Source organism: Arachis hypogaea, chromosome 1, assembly GCF_003086295.3.
Source record: "Arachis hypogaea cultivar Tifrunner chromosome 1, arahy.Tifrunner.gnm2.J5K5, whole genome shotgun sequence".
Lineage (NCBI taxonomy): Eukaryota > Viridiplantae > Streptophyta > Magnoliopsida > Fabales > Fabaceae > Arachis > Arachis hypogaea.
The window spans coordinates 97,799,912-97,812,128 of record NC_092036.1 but is presented as its reverse complement, the minus strand read 5'-3'; the positions used below and the strand labels follow the sequence as shown (position 1 = coordinate 97,812,128).

Here is a 12,217-nt window from a genome sequence, read left to right as displayed (position 1 = left end):
GGAATCACAATACAACACCAGTGCCAATGGCACAGGATTGCGAGAGAGCCTGTGGCAAAATTAAAAAAAAAAATCAAAATTATGATTAAATTTAATTAATTCAAAATTTAATTTTTAAAATTAAAATTAATTTTTTTATTATGATTAAACTTAATTAATTCAAAATTTGATTTTTAAAACTAAAATTAATTTTTTAACTTATTGTTTAGATTGTTAAAAAAAAAGTATTGTTTCCTGTACTTTCTCATATTTAATTTAGCATTTATAGTTTGATGTGAATCTTATACTACATGTTATTACATGGATAATATACAAATGGCTTTTACATATATAGTAGTATTATTGACGAAAGTTTGAAGGTCGCATATCGAAATGTCTGTATAGTGTATACAAAGCTAAAAAGTAAAAGTGGTTAGATTATTTATATGTTTGATATAACATTGTCCACCTTTAACATTAAGAAATAGAAACATTTATTTACTTATTTATTTTCCCTCGCCTGGCCATTGTTATTATACATATAGCTTACATCAGTTAGGCCCTGTCCCCTGATCTGATGAGCCGTGGCCTTCGTTCTTAAGGTCCCCATATACTAGAAGCTGCAAATACAATGAAAAGTTATCATCTAATTAGAATGTGAAAACAGAACCAAAGAAATTTGATATTGTAACAAAGAATTAATTAATTCGAATATTTATACACACACAGAGCACAGAACTCACCAGTTTTGGAAAGTGTCCAATTATTATCGTCCCCACCAACTTGCCATGCAAAATATCCAATCAATCCAATGCTCTTAGCATAACTAACCTTAGAAGAGACACTCTGAGTATCATCATAACCAACCCAAGTAGTTCCAGAATAACAATAATTTGTCACATAAGTTGAATTATACACAGTTTGTGCCCCATTATTTATGAAACTCCTGATATCCCTATACACAGGAGTTGAACCTCCAGAAGGAATTGAACCAGCACCATTAGCACCAGCAAACAATCCATGAACATTAGCATTCACCAAAGTCCATGCATAACCATAAAAGGGTAACCCAATTGCTAGTTTGTTGGGTGGAACTTTAAGCTGGTTAATCCATGAAACATTGATTCCTTCAGATCCACTGAATATTCCAGTTGGATTGTACAACGGTGCTGGTGGCTGTGTTGAGTTTCTATACCCATCTGGAATGAAAAGATCATAGACCATAACGTTGATCCAATCCATGTTGTTGGTGATAGCTTGAGCAGGGTAATATTGCAATGGTGATATCTGGTTGGAGCCAGAAACTGCACCAGACAACAAAAGTTGTGTTTTTCCTGAGATTCTAGCTTCTTGTTTAATGGCTGCTCTCCACTCATTGAGGAGAAAACCAAGGTTGGTCTTGTCTGTGTTTGAGTTAGGGTACTCCCAATCAAGATCAAGGCCATGGAAGTTATTTGCTCTTGCTACTTGAATCGAAGAGTCTATGAAGGTCTTGCGGGAACTGTTCTGTTTAGCCATTGTAGAAAACTTTGATGCTAAAGTAGGACCTCCACCTCCTCCTATGGAGAGAAGGGTTTTCACTGCAGGGTTCTTTTTCTGAACGGTTTGTGTGAAGGTTGAGAAGGTGGATGAAGGTAATGTGATCTTGTTGGTGTTTGAATCTAAATCTGCAAAAGCACAGAAGAGATGTGTGAAGTAAGAGGAATCAATGGCTGAAGCATCAAGACCACTGTCATAATACCAGTACCCTCCTTTCACTCCTGCAGCTTCTGCATTTGATGAGAAGAAATTGAGTTGCAGCACCAACACAATGATTGTGAAGGTGGAAAGTGAGAGAGTATTGGAGTTGGCCATAGTTTTCTTTTTTGTGTATGGGGTGTATAGGTTCTGATATTTCATATTTGTTTAGTTATAAAGAAGAATTGGATGTAAGTTTTTGACCAGTGAAGCAAATGTGTGATCATTTGTCAAAGCTAATTTATTTACTTATGCAAGGTGTCCACACCAAGTCAATGGATTTGAAACTTTTAACAATCTAGATACAGCTTCACATTAATGCTGCAGCTGTATTAATTTAATTGTATGCATTTTTGTATTTTTCTTATTAAATACTCTACTAGACGTGTTTGAAAATTTAGTACTTCACCCAATTTGACTATACTATTACCATATGTTCAATAATCCTTTAACACTGCAGATATCCCTGATTTGTATTATTGATAAAGTTTGATATAGGGACAACTTTAACTTCCAATCTCTAGTGCAACTCAAAGAGAAAATACATGCTATATTTAATGTGGAACACAAGTAGATAGAGAACATTATTATTTCATGTTTATTGTATCACTCTCAGAACTGAGCCTTGCCCTTCATCCTTAAGATCCCCAAGCATTAGAAGCTGCACCGTACCAAAAAGGTTATCTTTTAATAAGAGTGTTAAAATATAAAAATAACAACCAACTAGTTTAACTACATTTTAATCAACACAAGACTATAACTAAACACCCTGATTAAAAGAAATGCAGAGCACTAACCCGCTTTAGAAAGTGTCCAACTGTCATCTCCACCAATCTGCCAAGCAAAATAGCCAAGCAATCCTCTTCCCTTGGCATAATTAACCTTAGCAAACACACTTTGAGTATCATCATAACCAACCCAAGTAGTTCCAGAGTAACAATAATTTGTGACATAAGTTGAATTATACACACTCTTTGCCCCCTGATTCTTTATGAAACTCCTTATATCACTATATAGAGGAGTCCCATCTCCAGAAGGAGTAGAACCGCCGCCATTAGCCGCCGCAAACAACCCATGGTTATTAGCATTCACCAACTTCCATGCATACCCATAAAACGGCAACCCTATTGCAAGTTTCTTAGCGCCAACTCCAACTTGATTCATCCACGCCGTTATTCCTTGATCTCCGCTGAACTGTCCTCCCGGATTGTACAACGGCGCCGGTGGCCTCATCGTTGTTTTGAACCCACTTGGAATGAAGAGATCATAGACCATAACGTTGACCCAGTCCAAGTTCTTCGAGATAGCTTCACCGTTGTAATATTTCAGCGGTGATATCTGATCAGAGCCAGCAACTGCAGCTGATACAGCAATGGTATCTTCCCTGAGGTTCTGGATTCTTGGGTAATGGCGGTTCTCCATTCACTGAGGAGTAAGCCGAAGTTGGTCTTTTCTTTTTCTGAACTGGGGTACTCCCAATCAAGATCAAGGCCATGGAAGTTGTTTGATCTTGCTACTTGAATTGAAGAATCTATGAATATCTTGCGGGAAGCGCTACTGTTAGCCATTGTAGGAAAAGGAGCAGAACCTTCACCACCTCCTCCTATGGAGAGAAGGGTCTTCACGGAAGGGTTCTTTTTCTGTACAGTTTGTGTGAAGGTTGAGAAGGTGGATGAAGGTAACGTGATCTTGTTGGTGTTGGGATTTAGTTTGGCAAAAGCGCAGAAGAGATGTGTGAAGTAAGAGGAATCAATGGCTGAAGGAACAAGGCCACTGTCGTAGTACCAGTACCCTCCTTTGACTGCAGCTTCTGCATTGAGAACAAGGATTGTGAATATTGCAAGTGAAAGCGTTTTGAAATTGATGGCCATTGTTGTGTTTTGTGTGTGAATGTTGGAGTTAAGACGTTGTTTGACCCATCATTGTTTATGCTAAAATGATGGAATGAATGAATGAATTTAGAAATCTGAATTGCATATCTGTGTAATGTTTGTCATTATATTTTAGCATTAACATAATAAATAAGCAAATTACTTGTACCTACCGCCATAATTATTTGACTCGTTTCTTGTGTTACAGAAATACGCAGCCTAATAACCTTGAATCACGTTCGCTTCATATTATCTTATTATTTTCTCGTGAAGTAAATGGACCGCTACCAATGTCATTCTTGCTTACCACACCAACCACTATAATAATAATAATACAACTTAGTAAACATCTTAGTGTGGTTTAAATTATATAACTATGCGTTGCAGCGTTGGTCCAATTTCATTGCTTCAATGGGAAAACGATTTGTAGGATAGGACTAGTACACAGAACTGATAAACTATCAGTTTACAATTGTAGAACAAATATACCTGGCTTCTACTTTAATTTCAATACCTAGTGCTGTTGTAAAAGAAAATACTTAACATACATAAGACATGGCAATGAAATCAAGGTGCTTATTAGTTATTTCATACATTGTACATCATATATCACTCTGTGAACTGTGTCCGGACCTTCCTCCTTAAGATCCCCAAGCATCTGAAGCTGCATTATTGTCAGAATTTCAAAATATTAAATAACATAAAATCGTTGAACATATATTGTAAAGCATGACATAAAACAAATTCATATAGGACTCACCAGTTTTGGAAAGTGTCCAGTTATTATCGTCTCCACCAATTTGCCATGCAAAATATCCAATCAATCCTCTTTCCTTGGCATAACTAACCTTAGCAGATACACTCTGAGTATCATCATAACCAACCCAAGTAGTTCCAGAATAACAATAATTTGTCACATAAGTTGAGTTATACACAGTTTGTGCCCCATTATTTATGAAACTCCTGATATCCCTATACACAGGAATTGAACCTCCAGAAGGAATTGAACCGGCACCATTAGCACCAGCAAACAATCCATGAGCATTAGCATCCACCAAAGTCCATGCATAACCATAAAAGGGTAACCCAATTGCTAGTTTGTTGGGTGGAACACCAAGCTGATTGATCCATGAACCATTGATTCCTTGATCTCCACTGAATAGTCCTGTTGGATTGTACAATGGTGCTGGTGGCTGTGTAGAACCAGCCCCATCTGGAACAAAAAGATCATACACCATCACGTTGACCCAGTCCATGTTGCTTGCAATTTCTTCAGCAGGGTAGTATTGTAAATTTGTAATCTGGTTAGAACCGGCAACCGCAGCAGATAAGAGCAATGGTGTATTGCCAGAGGAGCTAGCTTCTTGAGCAATGGCGGCGCGCCACTCGTTGAGGAGGAGGCCGAGGTTGGTCTTGTCTGTGTCTGAACTGGGATACTCCCAATCAAGATCAAGGCCATGGAATTTGTTTGATCTTGCTACTTGAATTGAAGAATCTATGAAGGCTTTTCGGGAAGTGCTATTGTTAGCCATTGTAGAAAAAGGAGCAGAGCCATTACCACCTCCTCCTATGGAGAGAAGGGTCTTGAGTGAAGGGTTGTTCTGCAAAACGGTTTGTGTGAAGGTTGAGAATGCGGTTGAAGGTAAAGTGAGGTGGTTGGTGGTGGAATCTAATTGTGCAAAAGCGCAGAAGAGATGTGTGAAGTAAGAGGAATCAATGTCTGAAGGATCAAGGCCACTGTCATAATACCAATATCCTCCTTTTACTGCAGCTTCTGCATTTGATAAGAATAGTAACAAAAGGATTGTGAAAATGGAAAACAATGCCATTGTTTTCTTCCCTTTGATGAATGAAAGATATCGAGTTAATTTGTATATATATATATATATATATATATATATATATATATATATATATCAAATATTTCAATGTATCTTTAGTTTCCATGAGTTTGACTTGATTTTCATTCGTCATAAGCTAATTGATCTCTTCAAGTTATGTATACCAAGTGAATGAATTGGAAATTTCAAACAATCTAGACATCCAAACACTTAGCACTTTCACATTTTTCTCAAAAATGTTGCCGTTCAAGTAAGAAACACTAGTTTTTTTTTTGGATCTTTTAATTTAAAAGGTACTTTTTTTTTTAAAGAAAAAGGAAAGAAATAAAAGAAAGTCAACTTCCATGTTGTGATAACGTGTCAGGTTCCAAAGTCCAAAGAGTAAGGTGAGCGCGTGAAGATAGAGCAAAGGTTTTCCGCCGCACCTATGTTTGGCGCGTCTTTTCACGCGCTAACCATTTCATCTTCCAGCTTCAGTTTGAGCTGCAGGAACAACTCTTCACGCTCTTCAATGGCCGCATCCACTGTTCGTATTGCCGTCGTCGGCGATGTGGTAAACTCTCTTTCTCTTCCTATTTTTACGAACTCAGCTTCTATTTTTCTCCATTACTCGAAAAAACTTGCTATTTTTACAACAATTCTACAAGTAATGCTCTTCGTGTTTTTCTTAAGCATGATTGCTGGAACTTAGAAGAAGATTCTAAGGCTCTTGAGTTTTTGCAGGTACTATTGTTGTTTCCTCTTTCTAATTTTGTTCATGTTGATCAGAAAAACTTTTGCCTTTTGCATATATATATAAAGTACTAATACAGGGATTCTCAAATTCCTATCTTTTTTCATGTAAAACAAAAAAATAAATAAATACTTTTAAATTTTCATATCAATTTATTTAACAAGCATTAGATGTAAATCCCATCTATTTATCTATCAATCTAATTTAGACTTATATCGAAGTGCAGCCAGATTTGGTGCTGTTTACAGGCAAGTTTTTTTGTTTCAGCTGATCAACAACCTAAAGCACTGTGATGAGTTTCCTAAATGCATTTTGGTGCCATTGTTCAAGAGACTGAGACCTAGAAAGGCACAAGCTGCAAGGATAAGGCTATATACATAATCCACCTTCCCCTTACCCCACTAGGTGTTAGTCTCATGCAGCCACTACTTCATCATGGACTAATTGGTACATATAAAGATGGTGTAACCTGTGAAAATTCTGCATTTAGATAACTGAGGAGTATTCCAGTACTATGACTTACACTAATAGTCAGACCCTTGAATAAATCATCATGTCACTTCATGTTGTGTTTATGTCCAGTTAATTTATCTTCATTATGTAACTGTTAAGGTTAACTATGATTTTTTTATTATGTGAGCTACCGCATTCTTATTGTTTCTTTCTTCTTTTGATTGTCCTCCTGTATTGATTTTTATTAGGTGATTTTGGTGATGAAAATGTTGAAGTTGTTCAGAGTGTAGCCAATCTTGAATTTCCTAAAGCAGTTATACTGGGAAACCATGATTCCTGGTTTACTAAGCAATTTTCTGGAAGGTAAAATTGACATGTTTGTCATAAAGTTGTTGTGAATCTATTTCTGTCCAGATAAATTTACTTTCTGGAGAGGTTCATGTGGTGAATCTAGTTCTATTTTGAACTAACACTTCAATTTACATGCCAGTGAGAAGGATAATGTGCAGCTTCAGCTAGAATGGTAAGAGTCTACAAGGAATATGTTTATTCTGGGATATTCTTTTCCCCCTTCCAGCTGTTAGTGTTATGCTGTGCATATTTACCTTATAAGTATATTCTTGTTGATGCAATCTGTTGCTGAAATGCATTTTACAATGCCATGGGTGGCTAAAGAATTATCCTGTTATCAAAAGATAAAATAGTAGTGACATGATGGACCATTTTTCCTGGTCCATTAGAAGGTTCAAAAGATATTTTAAGACACTGATGTCTAGTTTCTCCCTGGGCATGAAACTTCCCATTAGAAGTTACAATTACTGTGGTGGAACAAGAATACTTAGCACCTTTTCCATTTTTTATTAAAAACGAAAAAAAAAAAAAACCTTTCATGGCTAGTTTCCTTCATAGATCACAATAATAATTTGCATTTTCCATAGTGTTCCTTAATCAATTTGTTGATTGCTGAATCTATTATTGTAAAACTCAGCCTTGGCGAGGAGCATGTGGCCTATCAACGTTTAGACTTTCCCATGATAAAAGTGAGTGTTGTTGGTGGACGGCCATTTTCTTGTGGGGGTAAAGCTTTGTTCCCCAAAAAGCTCCTGGCTGCAAGGTGTGTATTGTACCAAAAGCAATTTGATTTTCAAAAGCCTCAAAAGTCATATGGTCTATTGTGCCTTGTCAAGTAGTGGATCTATGTTATGTGAAAAGTTCTATAATTACTGGAGTCCCCATTATTGCTCAAAATCAACTCATCAAATTTAAGCTTTCTCTTAGATATGGAATTAAAGACATGGATGGAAGTGCTAGGAGAATCCATAAAGCTGCTCATGGCACACCAGAGGATCATTTTCTTATATTACTAGCACATAATGGACCTACAGGTGCAATAGCTTGCCAACTTTAATATAATAATATCAACTCCAAAGGTGCTTGCTAGTTTGGGGTATATAAAGATTGATTTTTTTTTATTTTTTTTGTAGGCCTTGGTTCTGCTGTGAATGATATATGCGGCAAAGATTGGGAATTTAAGGGTAATGGTGATCATGGTGACCCAGGTAAAACATAAGTTCGAGCTAGGTTGTAATTAAAGGCATCCCCTATTGTGTGTTTGGGCAGTCAGAATCAAGTTAGCTATCAAGTCTAGATTGTCTTTCGTTTCTATCAAGGCCCTTTTAAATTTTGGTGGCTATGCCTTGATTATTAAAATGCAAACTGTGAATATGATGTAAGAGACACAATGCATGCCACGAGAAATGAGATATTGTTTTGACTTAGTTTATTGTATAACAGATCTAGCACAAGCAATATCCATGATAAAGGAGAACAATCAAGTCTCTATTCCATTGGTTGTGTTTGGCCACATGCACAAAGAGCTGGCATATGGCAAAGGCTTTAGGAAAATGGTTGTAGCCGGCACTGACAACACCATATATTTGAATGGGGCCATAGTTCCTAGAGTCAAAACGTCGCTAGACGAAGTCAAGGGGAACTCGGATGATCAAAGTTCCCTTAACTCACCACCAGAGGCTGGTGGTACAACAAGAGTCTTTACTTTGGTTGTGATTTCAGAAGGAAGAGTTGTGAAGATAATAGAGAGTTGGGTCTCGGTTGTCAAAGACAGGACCACTTTAGAAGAAGAGCATATATTATTCGAAGGGAGTTAGGAACATCATTCCTCATCCTCCACATTTTAGGTCCTTTGCTTAAGTCACATCATATCATACTTGATTCATACACAAACACATGGTATTTAATGTTGACACCACGGTGTAGAATTGACATGTCTTGATAATAATTCTCATCTATATGGTGCTTTATAATTATTATACTTGTATTGGTACCTTTTCATTTATGTGGTAATCCAAATATGCAGGCTCTCTGTCTTTAATGTGTTACTTGCAGATAGAGGATACCCATATGTTTTGGTTAGTGATACAAATTTGGTTAAATTACATGTTGAATGATGTATGTGGGTCTATTGGATTATCCAGGTTGTTCCATATGCCGCCATGGTGCACATTATTTTTTAACCTGGTCCTGTCTCATGTCATGTGATGCCATTTTGTTGGCCAAATTTCACTTTCTTTTGCAACAAAGTACTACTGTACATGGATTCTGGGGTTGATGATAGGCCTGGTACTGGAATAGATCATTTTCCAGTTTGCTTTTTTCTCTGGACCCAATGACATTTTCAGTGGCTTTGGCTAAGGGGTTTGGGATCCCATTTGGTCATGAAATAAAATGCTTCCCATGACTTTATTTATTAGGTCCCCAAGGTAAAGGGGTAAAGAGTGCTGTGAGCTGAAGGTTGACCAACCTTTTTATTGATTTGATACTGGGAAAATTTCATCTTTCTCTTTTATTTTTCTATAGAAAAATGTGTTACTCACTTGAAGCTTGAAAGTAATGTCCCATTCTCTAGACTTCTTGAATTAACCATGCAAATTAGTGATTGACACATTTAAACTAATACCATTTACTGCCTTATTTTAATCATTCCTTTCTTTTTGTCAACACTAGCCTGTCATACACAGCAATAGCATAGCATCTCCATTATATTCCATTCTAAAGCATTGTCATTCTGTAAAAGTGTCTACTAGTATTATTTTTGCAGTGTCGTTTCTATCTTGCTTTCTAAGGTCTGGTTTGGTGCACCGAATTCCAAGCAGTCTATGGAACTTTTTTTGACTCGTCTAGTTCCCTTTACAGCATTGTATAACAGGGAGAGGGGGAAAAAGTGTGAAAAGAAAACTTAAACACTAATCACTTTCCTTGGTGCAACCATTGACATTGCCAAAAATTTGTTAATGACTTTATTATATAAATTTGGAGCATCATTTTATAATTGTATAGTGAATGTGACAGCAATTGCCCCCACTCTGCTGGCCTTACTTTACTGTCCAAGTGTCCTTACATCTTTGGTAGAGAAGAGGGTGTTGAGCAATTAGCATACTCCAAGTGAAGGACTCTCATTCATTCAAAATATTTGATAGAACATTAACATTATACCTTCATTTATTAGGATTCCTACTTTTCTATGCTCTAGGCCCCTCCTATTAAAGATTAGTCAATTAAATTTCTCAGTCACCTTCCTATCTAGCTTTCCTACCATAAAGCCAACATTTTGGCCTATCTACAATTATATATACCAGTACATTAATAGATATTAACGTGTCTCTTTATTTATTCTTTTATTGAAGATGTATAAAAATAATAAAAATAAAATATTTATAATTCAGTTAAGATATCTTAAGATTTAAAAATAACAAAGATAATGTTTTTTTATGAATTATTTATAATATATTTTTTTAAAAGTTGTACATATTATTTTTTTTTATCTCCATTATGTATATATACCGAGACAAATTGCCGACTAAACTAGATACTTCGATTTGCTTCGTCAAAATTAGTTGATTGCTTCGTTTTCCCTTATCATTGTAGGAAGATTATCCCTTATCTCATTGTCACTATCGAGTGCCATCGAATGTAGGGAATGGCCTATAAAACTATGAGTTTATATAAGAAATCATTAAATGAATAATGAGTGGAGATAAAAGGAAGAGAAATGTTGGTCATGCATATATTTGTGACCATTTAAGACTAACAAATATAGTTAGATAATCATTGACAGAAAATCAATCATTTTATCTCAATTATTTTTAGTGTTATGCCATATAAAAAAATGACAGTGTTATATTATCCAACAATTAGTCATGAGTCATGATCAACCGAAGGAGTAACTTGCTAATTATGTCAAAGCAAGTTTATTATGAACATTATAGCAAGTTGCCATAAAAGGGATAAGCTTGGTAATCATGTTGAGGATAATAGGGCCATCATAAACAATAATATGATCAATTATCTATTCACAAAGCAGAAAAATCAACTAATCAAGTACCATTGTTTGGTAAACCATTGAGCTTTCAAATGTTGAGGTTGACAGGGCACTTTTCCACGCTTTGAATGTTTTTACCATTGAAACGTTGTTAAAACTTATAGTATATATTAGCAGCATTTGAAATAATTACTCCTCTGATCTTTTTTTTTTTACCTCTTAATGTGAAATTTGGTATATCATTAAATAATGATATATTGAATTATTGATTTAATGATGTATTATTATTATTATTATTATTATTATTATTATTATTATTATTATTATTATTATTATTATTATTATTATTATTATTATTATTATTATTATTATTATCTCTTTCACAGTGTTAACGCAAAAATAAGAGATGATTAAATTGTATCGTTCTTTATTAAAAAAAAAGTTACTTTATGTTGACTAAATTATTTTCAGTCCTCCATTCGTTAATGCATAAATAGCATAATTAAGTGAAGTATACCAAATATATAAGTGTAAAACTTAGTACCAGTTTTTAAGAAGTCATCACCCAAACAGGTAGTTATCAATAATAAAAGGTAAAAATTTTTTATATTTAAAAAATAATAATTTTATTAACTTTACCCTTAAATCACCGTTAATAATATTAAAGTATAAATTTTATATAAAAAGTGGTAGAGGAGTATTTTTTTTGTACTATTATGCAAGATGACAAAATTTTCCTGAATTTATCTAAAGACATATTTTTAAAATATATAAGAATTAACAATATATCTTTTAATATTTTTTAATAAAATATTTTTTTGTAATGCTTTTAAAATATATTCTTACGAGCATAAGTTTAGTAAAATGTATTTTTCATTCACTTATAAATACTTTGATTTGACAAATAAAACATTCAATTTAAACTCAAAATTTTAATATGTTTCCTATTAAAATAGAATCAACTCCCCTCAATATATTTAAAAAATAATAGTTTTCTTCTTCTTTTTTTTTTCCTTTTGGGTAGTTAAATATTCATATAATTTTGAGGTTAAAAATTTTTATTATGGAAAATAAATGTATGTAATTCAATTCTGTTGATGTGTGCATGTATTTTATTTTGATATGTGAATCAGTAATTAGACCTATCGATTACTTTGTAATTTAATTTTTAAAATTTTTTAAATATTAAATTAGAGAATCCGATTTATTTGTTATAATTTTTTTTTAAATTTATAAATCGAAAGATTCGACTTTTTGTTTTTTA

General features: G+C 34.4%; 3 protein-coding genes and 1 pseudogene across 6 annotated transcripts; 1 reads left to right on the top strand and 3 right to left on the bottom strand.

Annotated features, from left to right (window-relative positions):
* Positions 1-270: 270 nt before the first annotated feature.
* Positions 271-2,222, bottom strand: LOC112700856 (class V chitinase). Its single transcript, XM_025751807.3, has 2 exons — positions 723-2,222; positions 271-599 (listed from the first exon to the last, which is right to left on the bottom strand). The coding sequence occupies exons 1-2, from the start codon at positions 1,876-1,878 to the stop codon at positions 577-579; spliced, it is 1,179 nt and encodes a 392-aa protein (XP_025607592.1). The 5' UTR covers positions 1,879-2,222; the 3' UTR covers positions 271-576.
* Positions 2,223-2,291: 69 nt separating this feature from the next.
* LOC112700872 (class V chitinase-like) lies at positions 2,292-3,728 on the bottom strand (annotated as a pseudogene).
* A 219-nt stretch (positions 3,729-3,947) lies between these two features.
* On the bottom strand, positions 3,948-5,464 carry LOC112700888 (class V chitinase). The gene is made up of 2 exons (XM_025751808.3): positions 4,348-5,464; positions 3,948-4,251 (listed from the first exon to the last, which is right to left on the bottom strand). Exons 1-2 carry the CDS (start codon positions 5,414-5,416, stop codon positions 4,229-4,231), a joined length of 1,092 nt encoding a protein of 363 aa, XP_025607593.1. The 5' UTR covers positions 5,417-5,464; the 3' UTR covers positions 3,948-4,228.
* Positions 5,465-5,593: 129 nt separating this feature from the next.
* Positions 5,594-9,013, top strand: LOC112700788 (uncharacterized). 4 transcript variants are annotated; one of them, XM_025751805.3, is made up of 10 exons: positions 5,594-5,678; positions 5,793-5,981; positions 6,101-6,151; positions 6,429-6,608; positions 6,863-6,977; positions 7,105-7,137; positions 7,603-7,728; positions 7,893-7,999; positions 8,099-8,173; positions 8,409-9,013. In XM_025751805.3, the coding sequence occupies exons 4-10, from the start codon at positions 6,578-6,580 to the stop codon at positions 8,780-8,782; spliced, it is 861 nt and encodes a 286-aa protein (XP_025607590.1). In that variant the 5' UTR covers positions 5,594-5,678; positions 5,793-5,981; positions 6,101-6,151; positions 6,429-6,577; the 3' UTR covers positions 8,783-9,013. The 4 variants fall into 4 exon arrangements, with proteins under 4 accessions (XP_025607590.1, XP_072054637.1, XP_025607585.1 ...); XM_072198536.1 differs by lacking the exon at positions 6,429-6,608 and adding an exon at positions 6,388-6,409 and having other exon boundaries at positions 5,663-5,678; XM_025751800.3 differs by lacking the exons at positions 5,594-5,678; positions 6,429-6,608 and adding an exon at positions 6,388-6,409 and having other exon boundaries at positions 5,749-5,981.
* The last annotated feature ends 3,204 nt before the right edge of the window (positions 9,014-12,217 follow it).

Coding starts and splice junctions, on each gene's coding strand:
- LOC112700856 (XM_025751807.3), bottom strand. CDS start 1,878: ATGAAATATCAGAACCTATACACCCCATACACAAAAAAGAAAACTATG. Junction 600..722: donor TTGGACACTTTCCAAAACTG/GTGAGTTCTGTG, acceptor TTGTATTTGCAG/CTTCTAGTATATGGGGACCT.
- LOC112700788 (XM_072198536.1), top strand. CDS start 5,856: ATGTTTGGCGCGTCTTTTCACGCGCTAACCATTTCATCTTCCAGCTTC. Junction 5,982..6,100: donor TTGCCGTCGTCGGCGATGTG/GTAAACTCTCTT, acceptor GTTTTTCTTAAG/CATGATTGCTGGAACTTAGA. Junction 6,152..6,387: donor AGGCTCTTGAGTTTTTGCAG/GTACTATTGTTG, acceptor ATCGAAGTGCAG/CCAGATTTGGTGCTGTTTAC.
- LOC112700888 (XM_025751808.3), bottom strand. CDS start 5,416: ATGGCATTGTTTTCCATTTTCACAATCCTTTTGTTACTATTCTTATCA. Junction 4,252..4,347: donor CTGGACACTTTCCAAAACTG/GTGAGTCCTATA, acceptor ACAATAATGCAG/CTTCAGATGCTTGGGGATCT.